The sequence below is a fragment of the Anarrhichthys ocellatus genome, unplaced genomic scaffold (assembly GCF_004355925.1).
Source record: "Anarrhichthys ocellatus isolate YVR2014 unplaced genomic scaffold, GSC_Weel_1.0 scaffold9, whole genome shotgun sequence".
Lineage (NCBI taxonomy): Eukaryota > Metazoa > Chordata > Actinopteri > Perciformes > Anarhichadidae > Anarrhichthys > Anarrhichthys ocellatus.
Genome location: NW_022280039.1, coordinates 633,053 through 655,909, shown reverse-complemented (window position 1 = coordinate 655,909; position 22,857 = coordinate 633,053). Strand labels below are relative to the sequence as shown.

Here is a 22,857-nt window from a genome sequence, read left to right as displayed (position 1 = left end):
ACATGGAAAAACACACAAACAAGGCAACACTTACAATAAATGTCAAATATACAAATCTTCACAGCTTGACAGGCAAAATAATTTCACTTCTCGCTGTTATAATTTACATGTTCGATCATAATTAAAGATGAGTGGCCCCTGCAGTTTGAGTTTGATCTACCTACTTTGTGTCTAGCAGAGCTGTGTGTTGATGCAGTCTGTCTTTTGAGAGTAGTGATTTTAATGCCAACTGTGAAAAGTCAGGCTCCATCACAAAACAATATGCTGGCTAGTAAAACATTTGTGTTCAATCTCCCTAAGAATGAAGCCCTAAAATTATACAAGTTGGGACGCATCCCATTCGGAGGATTTATTTCATGTGCAGTAAATGTGATCTATCACCTGCTGTTTTACACTAAACTGGCTGTGTATTACAGGATTAACAAATTACAGGGCTTCTCTATCATCAGCTACATCTGAAGCAGGATGTAACCGCCATATTAATAGACACAGCAGGCCTTGTCTTGAGAGTGCTGGCTGGGTGCTCACAAAATAAATCAAATAAAAACACAGTGTTAGGTGATAATCAAGAATAAAAATAGAGTATATACTGCATAGAGAGGATTATTCACGTCCAGACAGCCGCAGAAGCAAAATGTCTCCTTTTGAATTCCAAGACAAATGAAAATGAAATGTGTTTCAAGTTCAACCTGCACAGCATTTGATAGTTCTACAGTTCAATTTCATTATTTCACTCTATTTATATATGTTTTCTTGTGCTTTGCTGTAGATTAAAGATGCTACTGCTTCCAGTCACAGTACCTCAGTGACCATTATGTGTGAAGACTGTATTTCTCTGCAGCATACAGGACATTCACCGAAAAACAATACATTTTGAGATATTACAAATGTGCTCAAGTGACTGTTATATATAGTATAGATACAATCTCAGGGAGATGAAGCACTGTGAAAGACTCACTTTTATCACGTTTCACTTTGTTCTCAAGCCTAGTTACATATTCATGAAGCCAAAATGTAGTCACAGACGACTCATGGTATGTTTTAGAGGATTAAAAGTGTGGGCAAGTTTGGAAATCATTCGAAGATTGTTCAAAAGTTTACCGCCTTTCCTCTCCCACTGTTATCCCGTTTCCCTTAACTGTAGCTGTAAGAGGACAGAGTGCTAATGAGTGGGATGGGTGTGGTTGTGGGTCTGTCACCTTCTGTAATTAGATGATGAATCAATTAGAGAAGATCATATTGCAGAGAGCAATTACAGTGCAAATATGGCTGTACAAAATATGATAATTCTGTGGCAATGTAGCATATCTACAGTCTGTTTTGCTCTTCTATGTTTCTGTGATACTTTAATGGAGAGACGGAGGATATTTACCAAGCCTATCGCAAAATAACTGTCAGTGGTTAAATACACTGAAAATGTATTTAATTATTTAAACTGCAAAGAAAGTGCACTATAGGTTACTTATGTGTTTTAGTATTAGTGGTCTTCAGAGGAGCTATTTCCTTTATTAGTTCCAAGAAACCGGTATCTTTGTGAGAGCTTCTATGGGCAGACTCAATGTAATAACACATTGAGAAAATGCAATATACGCTCCCTACCAGTGCATTCCAATGACAGTGAGCTCTTTTTAATTGCCGATGTCTGCTTCAAATGTATGAATGCACCTTTTCTTTTGTTTTGTGGCTCTTCCAGATATTAACGAATGCGAAAGGGACCCATGCAAGAACGGAGGCATTTGCACAGATCTGGTTGCCAACTATTCCTGCGAATGCCCAGGGGAATACATGGGGAGGAACTGTCAATACAGTAAGTGCTCATGTTTCTGTTTTAATTCTCCTTTTTCTTTTAAATCTTTGACAGCTAGCCATTGATTCTTAGCAGCACACACACCAGACACTTTGCTCAACACATTTCAGTGGATAGTGTGCCGACCTTTGATGACAACTTTTTAAAGGTCATGCAAGGTTGGTAAGCTTTGAGGACATCCTTTGTTTTTTGGGTACATTTTATAATAGCCATTATTGTTATTATGTGCTCAGTGTGCACCATTGCAGTTAAAAAAGAAAACTAGATGTCTCAGTGAAATTAAGCCACAGAGAAGGAAAGTAGGCGTTTTCAACGGTTGACAGTGGAAAAGCACTGTATCTTATCTTATCTGTATATTTTTGGATATGGCTAGCGCAGCATGATCATTTATTATTTCTAAAGTACGGAGGAGGATTAGCGCCTCAAATATTTGAGTTTAATAAAGTGAGAATTTTGAGAAAAAGAAGGAGAGTAGAGTTTTTTCACATGTGGCTTTAATCTTCTTTCGTACTAAAGTCTTCACGTTCCACACAATGTTCATGTCTTCTGAATTAAAGGCAAATAAGCAAATCCAATTCATACACAGCCCATATATAAACTTTATCAACTTTTTAAAAATAAAATCCAAACTTCTCCTCGTATCATTTTAAATGTTGCATGTTCAGACAAACACACAATGAACCCTAAAATAACATCTGAACACTTGAATGCTGAGAAGTCACGGCCACTTTGTGCTCGCAAGCCCTCATTTCATTCTTCTGCCCAGTGGCTGTGTAGAATGAGAGAGAGCTTTCGTCTTATCACAAGTAGCCGGAGAGCTTAAAGTGCCCTTGTGTGTTTATTATGCTATTGTGGGGATTTGGTCTGCTCACTCTAGGAACATATTAGGATTAATGTAGCAGTGGACCCGGAGCCCTGAGCCACCCCTGCACTGCTACTCACAAATTCATTTGTCAGATTTTCTATATCTTATGTTCAGCACAGTTGTTTGACAACATACTCAGGACTTTTCAAGAACAAGTCTGCATCGGAAAGAGAGACATTTCGGAAGTGGCTGTAGTTGTTTTATGAATTGAATAACTGCGGCAGAGGGTAATTTGTGTACAGAGAGGAGTTAAGAGGCAAAGCCTGATTGATAAGGTTGGTGTAGTGAGTGAAGAACTCACGGAGAATGATTTAGTCTTACTGACTGAACATATGCTAAGCTCCATTATTTGTTTAATGGCGCTCATTTCCATTTCCTCATATAAACTCTATATTTGTACAGCATATTATACAGCCATTAAGTCAGCCAGCCAAAGTGGTAGCGCGATCTTTAAGTATTATGGTTTGTTTTGGGTCTGTACTTGTGCACATTAGATTTCAAATAAAACAATGACCATGAGGTGAACGTGCAGACTCTCTGCTTTAATTTGATGATGTTTACAACCAAAAAAGATCACAGTGTATCTTTGAGTGTGTAAAGGGAAATAACACTGTTCAATCAATATAGATGTAAACACCCCAAAACACTCCTAAAGCTAATCGTCTGCACTGTTTCCTTGTTCACACATCTATCACGAAATGTATAACAGAAGGAGCGCCTTCTCTCTCCCCCCCTATTTCTAGACTATCCTCTTTCAGTTCCCCAAAAATCCCCAAAAAGATTGCTCCAAAAAAGTTGAAACCTACATTTCCCATAATGCAACTCCATAATGTCTCCCATTACATACTCCCTGCCTGATTTAACAAGCTGAGATAACCCTGATGACATCATTGTGACATCACTTGAGTTATTTTCTCAGATTTGGCAAAGCTTCCCCAGAGACCCAGAGGACATGTTTCTCACAAGCCTGTTACTTGTGATGAGTAAATTAGTTTTCATGTGTAAACGTGGAGGAATTCCTCTCTAATTCTGACTTTGCTGTTTAAATGCATTATTTGTTGAATATGTCGCAGCTTTATTGTAAGAAATACAGTCTGTGTGGTCCCCAATATATATAACATTGAAAAGGCAGAATGCCTGGCATCTACTTGTATCCAAGGACTCGTCATCTCTTCTGACTTGTTCCTTCAACCCACGTTGTGTGAGTGGGCAAGTACTGCACACACATTGGCTGTTGCAGATTAAGCAGCTGTACATTTTCGGCCATACCAGAAACGAGTGATGTGATGACAGCAGTGAGCTTTTGGCCATTGTCTGTCTGTTCAGTGATGACCCGATTTTGCTGAAATAATTGCAGTGCCTTCAGTAGTCATTCCCACGATCTGATGGCAAGCCAGTAGTGCGAAAAATGATCATATCTGTCGCTTGCCAACATGAATCCTGGTAAAATATACAAGAAGGCATACAAATACAGGGCGATAACACCTGGCACAAATTTGGGATTGTTACGGCCGTATTCGTCCGGGGACATTCACATTGTCAGACACAAATATGGGTTAAATGGTCGGTTAAAGATCCAATATTGAGGAAAGGTGAGGTTTGTTCAGGGTCAGAGAAGATTGTAGAACCATCTGCCTTGTATATGTTTATTTACGTTATGGGTTGTGAAAAACATATATTTATCAGCCATCATCTATCCCTAAAAAAATCAAATATCAGTATCGGCATCAAACATCCTGTATTGGTCGGCCTATAACTTTTGAATCATTTATTCTCTTTGGCACCTGTGGAACCTCGATTATACAGTTTGGCTGAAATCAGTTTTGTGTGTTTATTCTTCTTTTTCTCATCCCCTCTTTCCACCGCATGCTCATTAATGTTAGTATGCTTAAATTAATTTGTTTAGGCTGTAGGTAGGGCTTGTGCGAGATGGATTCAGCTGTCACATCTCCCGTAGTGCTGGTGTTAGTGATGTGTGCTGTCGCAGAGCTGATGTATGCTCAGGGGCCAGCAGGCCAAGGCCCTGGGGCCGGCTGCCTCTGCTGCTCTGACGGACGACTGGCAGGCAGCTCGTTAAGAGAGGCCCTTCATTGCCGCAAGGTGAGAAGGACTGCAACTTTGTAAGTGTCTGTCCACATAGAATACTTTACAAGAGATCCGCCGAAGAGGTGCAACAACTAGACAAATATGATACTGTGTTGACGCAACCTTGCTTCTGGGCCCTTTCACCTCAGGTCGTAATGAGTAAACATAGATTCCGTTTCCAGTTAAATCCGCGAGATATACCATCTGTTGCAAGGCTAGAATAGCATATGTAAGTCCACAGGATCCCTAATGAATTGAAAGTCAGTATTCATGAAGGATGTTGTATTGCTCTTAGTATTGATTTGCACTCTCTACTTTCTTTACATTTGGTGAGGAGTTATACACCCTCGAGTCAATTAACACCCCTTAGCCTGCCATTTGTAGACATGCCTAATTACTCAAAGCAAATGTTGATCCCCTGACTTTACACAGTACAGCCTTGCAGAGGTGTTGGCATGGCTGTAGACCAGGGGTGCCCAATACGTCGATCGCGATCGACCGGTCGATCGCGGAGGTAATGCGGGTAGATCGCATGCCATTCAAAAAAAATGAATGGCCGCATGGCATTTGCCACTTGATTTTCTAACACACGGGTCACCACGTATGCGCGGTCAACCGCGCGAGCTACTGCAAAACTCCGGCAAGCTAATTAGTTAGCCTTGCAGTTTATTTCTACTAAAGAAGCTAAAGCTGTAGCGCCATGATTTGGGAAACTTCCAAAACCTCGCGTCAGAACTGGAGACTCAACGGAAGGCGTGTGCGTAACTTGACAGTGCGCGCTACACAGAGCAGATTGACAAGTGTCTGTCAGAGTTTGACAAACGCTTTCGAGACTTTGCTTTACTCAAGCCAGTTGCTACACTTGTGTGCTGCACATTTCGGGAAGATATTGAGGTTGATTTACTCGCATCAAAAATTGCAACGCTGTTTCACTTGAACTCGTCTGGAGTGGAGGATGAGATTTTGACACTGCAAGCTGACATTCAGTTGAAGTCCAGGGGTCATGGACAGTTTTCTCACAGAGGAAAAGTACCCAAACATGAGGAAATGTGATACCTTCTTGACTGCATTATTCGGCTCTACTTATTTATGTGAGTCAGCCTTTTCCCACATGAAGAGCATTAAGTCCATACACCGTTCCACCATGACTGATGATCATTTGAAGTCTGCTTGAGGTGGGCTACCAGCAGCTACTGTCCGGACTATGCAACTCTGGCCAATCCCATTCAGTGCAAGTCATCAGAGTAAGGTAATGACCAAAAATGTACAGAATTGTATTGTGCCATAAGGGTTCACGCAGTTACGCCAACATATATTGTAAATATAAAGTATACTCAGTATATATATATATATATATATAAATAGATATTCAGCATTTTTAATGTAGGTAGATCATTTTGACTTGGTCATTTTAAAAGTAGCTCGCAAGCCGAAGAAGTGTGGGCACCCCTGACTTAAACTGTCTGAGAAGTTCGAAGGAGGGCAGAGACTTGGTAGTGGGTTGGTGGTTTTGCCTGTCCTGGCTCTCTGTCCTTCTCTCCAGCCCCTGCTCACTCCCCAGACCTGCCAGTCCTGGTCACATGACATCCCCTCCCACCTACACACCTGTTCCCACTTTCCTCATCAGACCTGTAGTTTCTAGAAAACACACCTAAAAGATTTTACTCGACTATATTTTTGGAGTTTTACGATAAGTAATTGTTCTTTGTATATAAGAAACATTTCACCAACAAAGACCACGCTTCTTATGATTGCAAATTAGTTTGAAATAACATGACATACATCACAAAAAACATAATAAATAGGAGAACTGAAGCCACCGGGAGATAATTGACACACTTATACAGGGAGACACAGGTTGTTAAATCAGGAAAACCTTAATTTACAGTGAACAAATACATTTATTAAATTGTGCAAAGTAAAGTAAAATTTTTGGAGAGTCGACACTGGTGGAGTTGTTGAAGGCAGTAGGGGCAGGCTGAAGATCTAGATGATGGCATGTGGAGTGGGATTGCCCTCAGTGGAAGAAACCACTGAGGGCACACCGGAAGCCTGAAGTGAGGTTGAAAAGCTTGCAAGTTCATCTGCCAATTTGCCAGATGATAGACCTTTACATCAACAGGGAGCCCCCCAGGAAGCCTGACCAATAAAATAAAATAAAATACTTTTATACCAATAAAATAAAATAAAACACTAGAAATTTTGACAAGTGGTTTTGCCTGTGGCTTACCTCAGAGCTGTCTAGTTGTCCTCTGTGGAGCACCCTGGTTCATCCACAACATGACACCTCAACATTCTAATTCAGTCGAAAAAGTATGGGCACCCCTGCTGTAGACCCTTTAAGTCTTGTTTTTCTTGAATGAGAAAAGATATTTAATGCATTGTGTCATTTTAGGGGGACACTTGTTCAACTTACTGTAAAACCTAAAGACATGTTCCTCTCACTTCAGGTTTGAGCTTGAGCTTGAAAACATACCCAATATGTTTTTAATATAATTTCACAGTTTTGGATACAATTATTTAATGGCATGAATCAAGTCTAATCAATTAATCAATTTGAATTTTGAGATATCTCGCTGACGGACAGATCTCATTGGAGAGCTGTTAAGCAGAGACTGCCGCTAATACACACATATATGAATTGTCTCTAAATTAATACGACTAGGCTTAGAGTGCTAAAATGCAACATTTATTACTGTTTATCCAACACCATTGTAATTTTGTCTGAGCCGTGGGTTTAGTCTGGTTTATCGTGTCACAAAATGAAGGCTTTATGTTCTTTCTAAGACTTGTTAAAAGTACTGAATACAGTTCATCCATCAGGTCAGAAAATAAGAATATTCTTTAGCTTCAGCAGTAGGCTACCGCATCCACCTACGCCATCCTTTCAGTGATTTACCATAGTGGAATATATAAACTCATCTATGTCAGTACAAACACACTCAAACGATATACTCTTTGCTCTCTCCCAGCCTCCAGTCATCCCCCAAGGACTGTCCTCAGACATTACTCACTGTCTCCCTGCCTTACTGTTGCCGAGAGCCTCACTGTTTTAGCAGATGGATAAGTCGTGCTAGGGTTGTTTTCATTGCTCCATTCTCCTCTGACTCTTTCTTCTGTGGTGAAAGTCTCCTTGCAGCTCCCAACCCTGCCAGTTTCATTGTCTGCAGGAATGTGTGTGTGCCTCGTCTGTCTGTGTGTAAGTGTTGGGTTCAAAATGCTTAGCTGTTTTGCTTAAATGGAGAAGGCACGACAGCCTTCGGGTGACCCCTGCTCCAGGCTTCCCCTGAAGGCTGGTTTACACCGACACCAACAGTTCAGTTAGCATGAGTGAGCAGTGCCTCTGGCAGGACTTTGCACTTGATATTTCCTCATTCTTTTTGGACAAGTTCCCTCAGCTTTCCAAACACTTATTGTTTTAAGGTTCATAAAAACACAGGTTCTAAACACAGCTACTACCATCTGTGCAGACACGCTAACAGTAGACATATAAGGGCAACTGTGGCTCTGGTAGAGCGGGTCTTTCTTCAATCAGAGGATCGGCGATTTGATCCCCGGCTCTGCCAGTCCATGTCGATGTGTCCTTGGGCAGGACACCTAACCCCAAATTGCTCCTGTAAGCTGTGCCTGCGGTGTGTTAATGTTGTATGAATGTTAGTTAGTCCTGATAGGCAGGTGGCACCTTGCATGGTGCCATCAGTGTATGAATGGGTGTGAATGACATGTAGCATTCAGAAAATAAGTTTGCAAAACATAAGTGGAAAAGGCAGACATTATTACTGCTGTCACATGTATGTGTTTACTGCTGTCACACAACAAGAAAGGCAGAAATAAATTCCATTTGGTTCACACTTGTTGAATCTTATGACTTTCAACTCTGATAGAGAATTGCATGTCCCAAACTGCAATTTCAGGTAGTTTCTCTGTGCAGCACACACATCCAGTAAACTCCTATACTTAGCCATACATTTAGCCAATGTTAGCTGTTCTTCACTGGGGCCTATCTTCGGCATATTTTGCAATGGGTGTTCATCTTTGAATTGATGAATTTGTGAAGTACTGTCAAGCCACTTTACCTCAAATAGTAAATAATAATGTAGTTGTTGAGAATGCAGTAGCTCTAGAACTGTACAATGGTCATATAATTAAATCACGATCATTAGGAAAGGTATTTCTAAACAAAATATGCTCGGCTATAAATCCTTGCATTTATGTCAACTATGCTTGACTTAGAGACTAATTAAAACTGGAACATCGGTCACAACTAACACAGCACATCTTAGTGATGCTGTTTATGTTTGAGAGGCACTCTGGGCTAGAAGAAATATAACGATGCGGGGGTCTTTGTATTCTTACTGGTTAGCAGAATTTAAACCGACTTTGTGTCATCTCTCAGCTGTTTGGTTTTCCTTCAAATTGCACAGCATTGGAAGCCAATTTCTAGGGTTATTCTAAGTGAATAAGTTGCATACAATTTACAGGTTGAATGCTATCCAATGGAGAGACAATCTCTCTTAAAATCTCAGTTCGACAACACTATAACACGATTTATTAAGGCTGAAGGATTCTGAGGACCTGCATTCACATCTAATTCTCTTTTGATGGTGATTCACCGCAGATGTTTGGAACAAATATTAAAGCTCAGTTGAACTGTTACTGTTGGGTGTGTACACACATGGGTCATCTTAAACTATATAAACTACATGCATGCATATCCCATCTTAATTCAATTAATCCTGAGCTGAGTTTTGATAAAACAGCAGATGCTTTCAGTGTCAACATTTGTTTTACTATTAATTTAATCCAATACAATTGAATATTGTTTTAAGTCCGATATTTCTCAAACATACAGATATTTCTCAAACATACAGTATGGATACATAACCCCTTATCATCAGTTTATTCATTGAGTTTTGTTTCTCACGTGTTTTCTGTTACTATTTTATTTCTCAAAAGGCTTTTTTTTATGGGAACACAAAGAAGTAGTTGTTTACCAGAACAATAAACAGCCAGAACTCCTTTCACAACAGTTATGCATGTCTATTAAAATATCCTTGATGTGTCTGTACCAATAACGATTAAGAGGGAAAACAAGTTGCTTACAGAAGAAAGCTTCGTGTTTTTGTCTGAAGATATTGTTGTCATGCCTCCCCACTGCAGCCTGTAGGATGTCTGAAGCTGTTACAGAGCTTGTTGACTTTGGGGATGATGCTGTCCAGAAGTGGCAGCAGCTCCTTGGGAGGAATCCTAAGGGCTAGGGTTGCTGATGGAAGAGATGAAGGAGCAACCTGTTAGCCCCTCGGATATGGACAGCATGAAGGCAAATACGAGTCCTCTTGATGGCTGCCATGACTCAAAAGGGTTTCACCATGATGGAAACAGTAACAAATGATCTTGTGATGAATCAAATCAACATTTATAATATGAGAGACAGGAGTCGTGGTGCACAAATCTATGACAACCTTAAAGACAATGTCTCAGTAGGAGGTCATCACTAAAACAAACGGGGAAGGAAATGTGGCAGTTTTAATGCCCGTGTGATACTGTACACATAGACGAGACCGAGGTATTCATCTCTAAGACAAACAAGGATTTTGACTCTGATGGGGAGACAGTGAAGTAAAAAATGAAGAAAAATATATGGAGGACAAAAACACCGTCATTATAAAATGCGGCCTTGGTGGTGTTTTTAGTAATGTATATGCATTGCACACGCTCAGTTTCTGAGTGCTGATGTGACATGATCATACTCATCTGTCTATTTCTCCCTCTCTTCGCTCAGGATGCTCTGGACCACTGGGCATGGAGGGCGGCATAATCTCCAACCAGCAGATAACAGCCTCTTCCACCCACCGCGCTCTCTTTGGCTTGCAGAAGTGGTACCCGTACTTTTCCCGCCTCAACAAGAAGGGCCTGGTGAATGCCTGGACTGCTGCCGAAAATGACAGATGGCCATGGATCCAGGTAACGCACAGTCAAAGGACCGGACACACACAGAGCAGGGCCAGACACAAGTGAATGAACACATTGTCTAAATTATAGATACGCTACATTCTCTTGTTTGTTGTGGCTTTAGACTGTTAGATGTTAGATGTAAGCTAATCACTTGTTTGTAGTTGATGTTTAGAATAAAATGTGAAAATGTAACAGTGATTTTTTCACTGGCTTAAGAGGGTTGTCTGGTAACCGCAGGGTCAACGGTTCGATCCTCGACTGGGATGTGTCACGTGTCGGCTGTCCCCGGCTCCCCGGACGCCTGTCATTGGCAGCCCACTGCTCCCTATATACAGGGATGGGTCAAATGCAGAAGGCAAATTTCGTGTATGTGTATATGTATATGACAATAAAAAGGGTTTCTATGTAGGGTGATGAACAATGTGAAAGGGCGTAGCTGTTTTCAGCTAGTGTCTGTGGTGATGATTTGAGTTACTCAGCTCTGCCATCTCCAGTTTTTACTTTTAGTTGTGACATGCTCCCAGTTGTATAGTAACTGCATTGGCACTTGCTGTATTTTGTGTCACAATAGAAGTTTTGTTGCAACAAAGGTATGATGCAGAGTGTTGTCATTACTCAATGCCACCCTGCTTTCTTTTAGTTATGTCTTGTATTCATTTTGATCAGCAAATCTCTCTGCTGTCAAGAGAAATATTTGATATATAATTGTGCAATCTGCACTAATATTTACAGTCATTTTCCTGTTACCCACAAGCAATATTGAATCCAGCACAACAATTCGATCCTTCCTTTTGACATTTAGTGAAGACCTCAGAATGGTTGTATGACAACCTAAGGGTGCTCGTAAAAAACCTGTGAAATGAAAAACAGCAAGCATTGATACACGCTCTTACTACGCTTTGTTAAAGTTAACCTGCATGCTGTCATAACCATTAGTCCGGGCTTATTGTTAAACAGTAGACATGATACTGTAGATTTCATGCTGCCCCTGAATGCCCAGATCCCATTTCTTTTGTTTTTGGGGCATGGTTTAAGTCACTCCCAGAGTGTAATATTGCAGAATTATAACCCTAAGGATTCCATTGCATTAGGCAATGATTAAAGTGATGTTCTTGAAGCCTCTGCAGCTCCCTCAACTGACATGATCTGGCTCCAGTTGATGACATATACATAGAACGAATTGTCTGGATGTATGTTGAGCAAATAGTCGACATCATGACTACATGCTGAAATGGCTGTGGCATAAAGAACAACTGTCAGATGATGCATAGCTTTGCATATGAATATCCTCCAAACTCCAAATTGGATGCATAGCTATGATATATAGATGTCTTACCATCTCCAGTTCAGTCCCAATGCTTGGAGTATTCCAGATAGAATTATATTACAGATAGTGAAAGTAATTCCTCATTAAGGTAGCTGATTAATTAAACTATCATATAAATAATGTTTTGTTGGCTGCGTTACATTTCTCTTACTCTTGAGTCACTTCTGTGAGGACAGAAATGCTGACAGCAACCTTTTGAAGTAGGCCGTTATCAGATACATGACACACGGACAGTGAACCATGAACAAAATGTAATAGGAAAACATACTACGGTGTGACAGCGTGATGGAGAAAGCGAAGCTGCACCTAACAACAAGAGAATAGTATCACAGGTCAAAAGTTGATGTGTAAAAGAAGGAAAAAGAGAGAGAGAGCGTCAAAGAAACAGCCGACGTGAGTGAGAGAAAAGAAGCCTGGCACATGGAGAGGCTGAGGAGCACGCGACATAAAGCATTCGGGCGGTTTGTTTGACTATAATGATGCCACGTGGGATGTTGTGCAGGATGCTGAAGGCATTGTGTGTTTCTACAGAGGGCTTGGATAATTGGGACGTGGGAACAGAGGTGTACGGTCAAGTCAGTGTTTTGGGATTATGTTAAGGAGGCGACCCTGTGCTTTTGTAGTGCAGAGTGATGTGGCGTGACCGCGTTTGCATGCCTGTTATGTGAAACAGGTTACACTGACGGATGACAGCTCTGCCAGGATAGGGATCAGATTGGTCTGGCTATTCGTAAGGTTTTCTCTGGTGCAGCATGTATTTGTTTAAGTCAGGCTGTGTCTGCTCTTTCAAATCAAACACAGAGCCAACATACTTTGAATAATACATCATAGAAGTGCAAACAAAGCATGCGTTCACTGTAAAGATTTAGTTTGTATTCATGTTGTTTCGTGTGTTTGTGAATTGAGCTTGCTACTGTTCACACATTTTTGTACCGTCAGAATATCAGTTTTCCACAGCTTCGCCACGACTAGCTCACACATAAAATTGCATTTGAACACTCAAGGGAAATATGCTGCAGGTCTGGCCAATCTCAGCAGAATATAGCTCCAGCCGGCTGCGTTGGAAGAATGAAACAATTCAAATCACTTGCGAAGGTTTAGAGGGTCTATACATAATGTATTGCAAGGTAAACTGTTAATGACGTAATGTTCAGATGCAGAATTGTTTGGGTATGTATATAATGTAACCTGCTTCGACTCAAAGTCTGTGTCTTTCTGTCCCTTTTCATTTCAGTGTAAGCTTTGTTATCAAAATATTCAACTCTACAGTCTGTTCGGGGGTTGAGATGTGACAAATGCCCACAGCATGACTGCAGTCATTAGTAATTGAAAAAAGCTTTTGGATACATACACTGCAGTACAAAAAGTGTTATTCTGCATTATTATATAACATTTTTGGGCTGAGTGAAATACGCTTTCCCACCAAATCTTGATTTGGATGGAAATGAGTTTGGGTTCATGAGACTAACCTTGAGCAATGCATCGGTCTCTAACAGCGGTTAACAGCGACCACCTCCTCAAATGCTTCAAATCACTGGCAGGTGGTTGGTGGGGCGGTCTCCTCCTGGTCCTGCCACAGTATCTCAGATGTGGACCGTTGGTTCAGGCTGTTTTAAATCCTATAAACATTTGCAATGCCTCTATGACCAAACGGCATAATGGCATATCACTGTCTATTACTGTGAGGTTGTGACACGGTCTGGATTATTTTTATGCTGTGGTTTTACGATGAGTCACTAGTATCTCAAACCTTCTCTGGCGTGTGATGGTTAAGTGAAATACAGACCATAAGGTTTAATTACCTTACACACCAAACATCATATAAATTAAACAAAAAGAGAAGAAAAAAACTAAAAGCCGATTTAATTTCAGTATGCATGTAATGTGCCACAGGGCTCTTTTGTAGCTTCAAGGACACAGGGAAATGTAATTGTTACAATACTGCTGCAATTCCCTCAACAGTTGTGATCCCAATGTGTAATCAACAGAGGATATTTTATCACTCTGTGTGCTCTTGGCTTTCTAATGCATGTGTGATGTTTGTATGAGGTCTTGCTTGTTGGTATGATATTTGGTAATCGTTAGTGGTCTTGGCAAGATAAAGACCTGGAAGCTAGCTGTTAATAAACATGTTTTTTTTTCAGTTTAATGAGCGCTGGAAAGCATTTTATGTAAATATAAAAAAGGTATTTGATGCTGTTCTTCATTGTTTAGCAAGTTATAATATGATATGAAATAAGTTAGTGAGCCAGTCCCTTACAGCAGCACTGCAGTACTATACACATTTGAATTGAAGTTTTACTCATCATTAGGGCAACAACTGATGGTTATTTTTTATTGAATATACAGTTAACAATTTTCTTGCTCCATTAGTCAACCATTCTCTCTATAAAATGACAGGAAATCGTGAAACATGCCTGCTGACGTTTCCCACAGCTCAAGGTGACCTAACAGCTTGTTCTGTCATCCCAACAATCCGTTTTTTTTCGTAAATGAGGAAGAAATTCGAAGAGCTAATCGTCAAAAGGACCAGGACCTTATTGATCGTTTCTTAAAAATTGTTGTAGAAAATCTGTTCCAAACTTATCATTTGAAGGATGGCTCAAAATTGTGTTTTTCTCACACGGCAGTGAATGTTTTTCAGAGAGTAAACAGGTTAAACTGTTATGATGTTGAAGCTTTTTCCTCTGGAGGCTCATGCTTTTTACCCAGAGCACTTCCCACCCAGGACACTATGTTTTAGGGAAAAGGGTGAAATGGTGGAAGGGTTAAGAGTTTCATTTAAAACATTTTCTTCTGGCTCCCTTTTGCACAAACTTAGAGAGTGCAAACATCTGCTAAGGACAAACAAGTCAGTAATTTGACATTTTTATTCCATATATTGATGAAGATCTGCATCAAAATATACTTAGTGGTAGACAATCGTGCTGATTTTGGAAAATATTTGAGTCATAGCATGTTTATGTCTTGACATAAAGATGGATTGTGAATAATCTAAAGTGATTCAGTGTCATGACCACGGAGTAATGGGAATAAGTTAAAATGCCACATTTTCATCTCTGCATGTGTCATCAAAGTTTGGGTTCAATTGCACAATGCAAGATGGTATTATAAAGATGGTATTATAAAGATGGTATTATCAAAAAGTGTGTTCTAAATTTGTTGTGGCTTAATCTGCAATGCTGAGTGTAGTATTATGCGTACATTTGGCATTTTAGGTTAAATACCTCTCACACTGACGTATTTTCCTTCCAACTGACGCGTATATGTCTGCTGACAAAGGTCTCCCCATGGAGGATGTTTCCGATGATGTGTCACTCAACCAAATAAATGCATCACTATTAGCGCTGAGGTGACAGACGTATGTTTCTGCGTGGTCATTAAAAATGCGAACGATCACCCCAATTATCCCGTGCAGTGGCCTTTTAGTGACATAGCTTCTAATTAGCGCGAGAAGTATCTATCTCTATAGAGAAAAATGAGAAGAGCAAAGAAATGCTGTGAATGAGAAAGAGTGGTGGGAGTCATTGCAGCTCTGAGGCTCTAAGAGCGGTCCTTGTGTATAATTAACTTGATACGTTGGTTTAAGTGTGTAGAAAAATATCTGTAATTGAGTCTTGTCTCTACAACTGTAAATTTGTCAGGAAATCAACACTGCAATAGAACTAGTATGCATCACCCCATTAGATCTTGACAGTTCAGACAAGGTCGGTGAACGTCTACAGTTATTTTCTTGTGCTGGATCTGTAAGAGCCGTTATTGTGATCTCTAATGTCCTCAGGAGACACAGCTTAGAGTTGTTATTTTTTTCTTTAACAGAAAAAGAGAGTATAACTCAGTGGGCTCAGATTGAGCTTTTACTCTCAACTATTTCACTTGCCTTATTTCATAGTAAATTGCCTTATTTCATAGTAATGCTAAACATTCCTGCACCGTAAAGTAAACTCAAGCCCCTGGAATACCATCCTGAATGTGGTCACATTGTCAGTGAAGTTAATCTCCCATTTTTCATGGATTACCTTGAAAGTGGTTCATGTTCTTAAATAGAAACTGACTTCAGCTTCGCAAACATAAGCTACAAAATATGTCGTCTTGTTTGTTTGCAACATCACATTAAGTTATGGATTTTGTTGTTTAGAATACATGATCTTAAAAAGGAAACTATAAGAATAAATGCGACCTCGGGCTGTAGTAGAGCAATTCATGATGTAATTCAAATTCTGTTTTCGTGTGCATTTCTTTCTTTAGGTTTGGCCATTGCAGGTTAATGGTCCTTTCCTTAGTACTCACTCAGTATTGTATTATTGCTTCCCGTCTGTGCTGCAGCTACGGAAGACTAGACAGCTGTGCTTTTACATTTTGTCAGAGGGTGAGCCAGATGAGCCAAAGTCTCTTTTCTTCCTGAAAATGAAGCAGCTTGTTGTGAATGTAGTGCCAAAATGATTAATGAATAATTGTCATCAGCATTTATTTACTTTATCTCATTTGTCACAGACTATCACAAGTGTCTTACTGTATTATAATACTGAAATTGCCTCGTGTAATGCTGCCCTACTTTTTGTATCAATATTGATATTCACTCTAAAGAAAAAGAAATAGGCAGTGTGTGTGTGTGTGTGTGTGTGTGTGTGTGTGTGTGTGTGTGTGTGAATGTGCGTTTGCGTGCCTGTGTGTGTAAGTGCCTGTGAGTACAGTGTGTGACAAAGCTCCACTCTTTTGTAACCACAGGCTTCTTCATATGAACTGAGCTGTCAAAAGCCGTTAAGAAGAATTACAAAATAACTCCAGAGACTTCTCTAATTTTTTTCTAACAAGTTCACCAGTATTACACAGCGAGAGCGAGGCACTATATTAAGATGTAGAGTGTAGGAAAACATGACACCACTCATGCTTTAGGTCTCTGAGGCTTGCTGCCATCCTGCATCTGGAGGTAGGTTATTCAATTTTGGACATGGGAGGAGATGAGGAATCACCAACCACCACTACAATGCTGTGATGGGCATAGAGACTCCTGTCAATCAAACAAGAATGCTTTGAAATGTATCCCTTTTATCATTTTTATCTGCATCCCTGGTATACATTAGAAGCCTAATAAAATGGCTCTTGGGGGATATGCTGGCCCTGTATGGAGGGATCCTCTAGGAGCCAGGCATTATGCTGTGGTCATTAGTGATGAGTGGAAATTCAGTTTTGACCATCCAGTATGTCATCCACTTAGTTTAAACATATAAAGTAAAGAAATAAAAGTTTGCAAATTATGTAATATTTAAGATGTGCATTTTTATAGACCAAATTGTGTAGTTATCCACCTGAAAACTGTAAATGTATCATTAAGAATATGTAGTGATGAGCTACGCTGGAAGGTAAACACGAAAACATAAATTAAACATACACATACCAGAACCTAATTTGTGAGAAGAAAATATGTGGAATATGTGCACTTTCACTGAAATGGACTCGGTCAGAGTGAAAATCATGTCAAAGCAAACCTGTAACTGGTGTGTAACACATCTTTCGCGCTGAGATAATAATGATCCTGCATTGTGTGCGCTAAGCAGGATCTATGGAAACATTCATCACATTCCTCTTTCTTAGCCCTCTCTTTTCCTCTTGGCTCTCCAAGCCGCTTTACATTGGCAGCATATTGACAGTCTGCACAGGGTTGACAGTCTGGATCTAGAGCGTGAGGATTGATTAAATGTTCCATTTGATCACAGACGTTCTGAATAAGATGGATGGCCCTGACAGAATAGATACAAAGGGGTGACTTGATTCCCATGACATGCACGTGCACACTGCTCGTGCACAGACACAGATGCACACATTCAAACTCTGGAAATGAAGCAGTAATTTCTTGATTTTGCCTCTTTTTTTTGTGACTCCACAGATAAACCTGCAGAGGAGAATGAGGGTCACAGGTCTAATTACCCAGGGTGCAAAGCGTATCGGCAGCCCGGAGTACGTCAAGTCTTACAAAGTAGCCTACAGTGATGACGGGAAAACCTGGAGAACATACAAAGTCAAGGGCAAAGATGATGATATGGTGAGACACACGCGTGGGTACACAAACACAGCGCATACACAACCCTTGTCATCTCTCCCCTCTATTCCTTCAGCCTCTCACTCTGTAAAACACAGACTGAGATACACACATGCCCACACTCGCACGTGCACACGCGGCAACTAGAGACTTGCACTCAGTCAAGGGCAGGGTGGAGGACATGATGAGATGGCTTTTTAATTAGCTAGCACACACCGGGCCCCATCTTGCTGCCCCTTGCCCCCCTCCACTTTTATGACTTCTAGATTGAATTTTTATACTATTTGGGGACGAACAGCCACAAGATAGGTAACACAGCGTTCTATCATTCCTGACAGCAAACCACGGCTCTCCTCCATTTGGCCAAGCTCCGAATGACACCGACTTCCAAACTTCTTTTCAGATTTGTTACCCGGAACAATGAGTCTGGACTTGAATATTCTGTGATCGCAGTTTTGTTCTTTTTTGTTCTTTTTTATAGCGTAGTTGTCTGTAAAAATGTGTCCTACAGAAAGCAAGGATGTGAGTGAGATTGTGAGTCTAAATTTGCAAGCAGTATTTGTGGAGGTGGAAGTTGTAGCCGTATGAGCAGACTGAGATAAACACCTGCACAGTCGGATCTGTCGGTGTGTTTGAGGTAGTCACATGCCCTGATTCTTGACCTAATATAAATCGGGGATTTCTGTTCACATTGACCTGTTGCCACCCAGTGACAGCTCCTACTTTCTTGTATCGCATGAAAACACACTGCTCTGTCTCTCCCTCTCTTTCTCTTTCTGTGTCGCCTTCTCTCTGCGCCTCACACATGCAGTACATCAGTCACTCATATCAGAGTTTCTCTGTCAGACTATCGCAGGTCTTTAGGATAAAACTCTCCAGAACGTATGGCGATATAATTGGAGAGCTAATTTAAAACACACCACTGTTCTTATGAATTGCGGGCTCAAATGATGCGAGAAATTGTCTATTTTTCCCTGCAATTCTAGCTCATTGACCTTGAATGACAGCAATTTGTTGAGTGTGGAGTAGACGCTAGAGACTGCATAACGGCAAAACTGATCTGCTTCACCATCCTTCCCCGCCCCCATCTGCTGTTATTTCATCCCCTGCAACAGATTTTCAGAGGAAACGTCGATAACAACGCCCCATCAGCCAACTCCTTCACCCCTCCCATTGAAGCCCAGTACGTGCGCATTTACCCCCAAGTCTGCAGGAGGCACTGTACCTTACGCATGGAGCTGCTTGGTTGTGAGTTGACAGGTGAGGGAGCTGAGCATGTTTCATCCAACTGTACACACAAATTAAGGATGTAGTGATCTGAAAATCCACCACAATTGTGTCATGCTGCATTTTTTTTATGTGGCAACAGCACTGAAAATATATAGTTATTTGGAGAGCAGGGGGTTATGCGGTCAGGAAGGTTAGAACAAAAGTGTTTGTCTTTGTTGTTGTCAGGCTGTTCTGAACCACTGGGAATGAAGTCAGGCCATATCCAGGACTACCAGGTCACGGCTTCCAGCCTCTTCAGGACGCTCAACATGGACATGTTCACTTGGGAGCCTGGAAAGGCTCGGTTGGACAAACAGGGCAAGGTCAATGCTTGGACTGCTGGACGCAGTGACCAGTCACAGTGGCTACAGGTAAGATGTTATCTTTTGTAGCTACTGTCGAGATTGTATCAATATATTAGCAGGTAAATGAACGGCAGACGGTCAGGTTCCTGCAGATAGCTGGTTTTTGCTCTGCTGAAGGATTAGCTCTTTCCTCCGTTGCACAGTAATTGATGGTGTGTACATCGTAATGCATGCAAATAGATTCAATTATGCAGCATTGTATAGGGAGAGACTTCATTGGTGTGTACAGTGTGAGCTGTGGAGGAATTATATATCAAAATCCTCCCTCTATTAGCTAGCATTCAGTATTATTCATAAAAACAGTCAGTAATAGGTAGGCATTTCTTTTTTCACCCACACGGCCTCTGTTTGAAGAGTTTAGCCCTGCTATCTTTGGCTGCAGCCCAGGCTTTCTATCTCTATGAAAACAGCCAATCCATTTATTTTCATTACAGTAACTGATGGCTGAAAATGTCTCCTTAAAGGGACAAGACACGTCTCTAAGTGAACGTTTACACCACAGTCTTTCTGCTTAATAATATGTGAGATTGATGGAGGCCTAGGGGGTTTAAGATACATATCAATCAGACTCAATCATGCCCAGTTTGAGCTCACGTATGTCCTCATATATTGGATTTTTTTTTTGTTCTTTTAAGATAAAAGGCAGTAAATGCTCTTTGCTTTTATATAAAAAACCACATCTTACTTTAAGCTGTAAAACTGATAGTATAGAAGCAATTGTGATATGGATCATCTTCTCAGGGTATTGAAGATCAGAGTGATTGCTTTGATTTCTTGGCCTTTCTGCTGCACTCGCTCCTCGCATACCACCTCCCGGCAGTGACACAGTTGGCACTCTGTAGTCACGCTGACTTGTCTGGCTGTTATTAGATCGGCCGGGGCTTGAGTCAGATATGTTTTTTTATTAAGCTGAAAGCTTTTTTGCCCAGGACAAGGGTATATGCTGGGCTGCGTGTCAGAGGAGACAGGTACTTAGGCAGACCCCATCCAGGCCAGGGGAGCTCAGCTAAGCAAAATTGATTGCCGTGGGTAAAATAAAACTTGTGGTCTCATATTACATGCTGTGCCGGCTGGAAAGGAGAGATGCTGTACAGACGCATTGAGAAAATCAATGGCTTCCACTGCCAAGGACCATTTCTGCGCACACAGACATATACAATATCTGGCTTTTGGAAAAGTAGACATTAGGATTAAAGTGCTGTTTCACATGTATACAGACACAGCTGTTGGTGCTGACCACTTTTTTATATTTAGTGATCGTCGCATATATATTTGTTAAACTCCCACAATCACTGTCCTCTTCATACTGGTTGCCATGGCAAATAATTGATTCTCGGTGACATTACTGAATGACTTTAAACCTCACAAATTAATGGAATTAATCAGCCTTAATGACAAATTAAGTATTACTATTAATCAAGACAACTGGTCTGATTGGGGACCTCTACAAACATCAAACATCCAACTAAATTTGTTTATATGTAGGATTGGACAAGATCTCATTTCAGTAGGAATTTCATTTAATGTTAAATAAATAAATGAGGAAATAAATAAATGTAAATATATACATTATATATACAGACAGTGGAGACAGATTTTTCTCTCCTGCTACTCTGAATACCTTCTTATAAAATAAGTATTCTAGCCATTTAACAAAACATAAATGTATATCCAAGCTCTAAAAATGTTCTGACTATTTTTCATAGTAATAGTCGGTGACCATTTGTTGTTTCCTTAAGAATTGTATATCCATAACACGGAGACATGTCATAATACTCAGATGAACACTTACACACTGTTCCAATTAGTGGTAATGTCAATCATAGAAATACACAACTCAAACATGCAATGAATCATTGAATGGAGAACATAGTTTTCAGCAGTTTAAATACTTACACAATGGAAATTGTGTGGCACAAAACACTGTAAAATCTTAACAAAAACACCTGTTTGTTTGGGGACTGTCCAAGCTAAAGTTATTCTAGCCTGGCAGGAGATACAATTACACAGAGGTAGATCGAACCAGAATCTTTCAAGATGTTTTCAGGAGAGGAAGCTGTCAGACTGAACTGCAAGTGTTCCAGCTGGCATAAGCTGATTAGTTAATTATGCACATTAACATGTCCACATAGCAAAGAGAAATTACCAGAGAGACAGTAGCTTCTTTTCAATTTCACAGTGTTCCTTTTAATGCAACACGCGCACTGCAAATTCTCTGGCAAGTAGTGTTCCAAGACTGTGAGGAGTGTTTTTGGGGGATTATGGTAAACATTCCACAGACAAAGAAACAAACAAGGTTAGAATGGTGTGATTGTGTCTCTTCATTTCATATTTCCTAACTGCATTAGAGTCAACAAACTACTTAGCATGGATTCACTTTCCTGGATTATGATGTTGAATTCTGAATCACATCTGATGTTTTGGGTAGCACTGATGAGGAATCCAGGTGTGATATCCACCGTCAGGAAGCACAGAAGAGGAAAACAAGCTGCAGAGGATAAACACTCAATTCACACTACGACTGCGTGAGTCTTGTAAGAGTTGAGATCACAATTTTCTCAGGGATAGAGTTAAGTTTCTTCTGTAAACAAAATAAATTATTGCTATTTGCACAATTGCATTATAAGTATAATATTATCTCTGGTAGTGCTAATATACATTTAACGTTAATGCGCGTTGGACGTTAGAAAAGCGGCAGGCTAGGCTTGTGTCCACCTCCAATGTAACCGACGTAGCCCAGCCTGACCTTCCATATGGCTTTGCGGTTTATTTGATTTATTGAGTTCAAGGGAGAATCTGTCTGAAGCAATTACAAATTCCAAATGAATTAGCCTCCAAACCTTTAACAAAATTTTCTAAATGCTCTAATTGTGATCTAGCAGCAAATCTGTTTGCAAGAGGTTCCAGGCTGCAGGGGCAGAGAACATAAAAGCATCTTTGCCCATTTGCCCCATGGGAGCAGACCAAGAATGGATTTTTTAATTAATTTGCACCAGTGAGTGTTAAATATAAATGTATTCAACAGCTTGTCACACTATGGTTATTGAAACATGGTTTATCCTTAAGAAACTGCAGAGGAGTATTGTGCAGGGAATTATTTCCCTTTGGACACAGTAACTCCAGCTAAATATGTAGACAGAATTG

The 22,857-nt window shown here is 40.4% G+C and overlaps 1 protein-coding gene across 2 annotated transcripts in view; it reads left to right on the top strand.

The window, feature by feature from the left end:
• Positions 1-22,857, top strand: part of edil3a (EGF-like repeats and discoidin I-like domains 3a) — a 97,436-nt gene that overhangs the window by 52,004 nt on the left and 22,575 nt on the right. For both annotated transcript variants that reach the window (XM_031849628.1, XM_031849627.1), the window contains exons 4-8: positions 1,694-1,807; positions 10,540-10,721; positions 17,927-18,082; positions 19,195-19,339; positions 19,535-19,719. In XM_031849628.1, the coding sequence (XP_031705488.1) occupies positions 1,694-1,807; positions 10,540-10,721; positions 17,927-18,082; positions 19,195-19,339; positions 19,535-19,719 (782 nt within the window). The remainder of the gene's footprint in view (positions 1-1,693; positions 1,808-10,539; positions 10,722-17,926; positions 18,083-19,194; positions 19,340-19,534; positions 19,720-22,857) is intronic.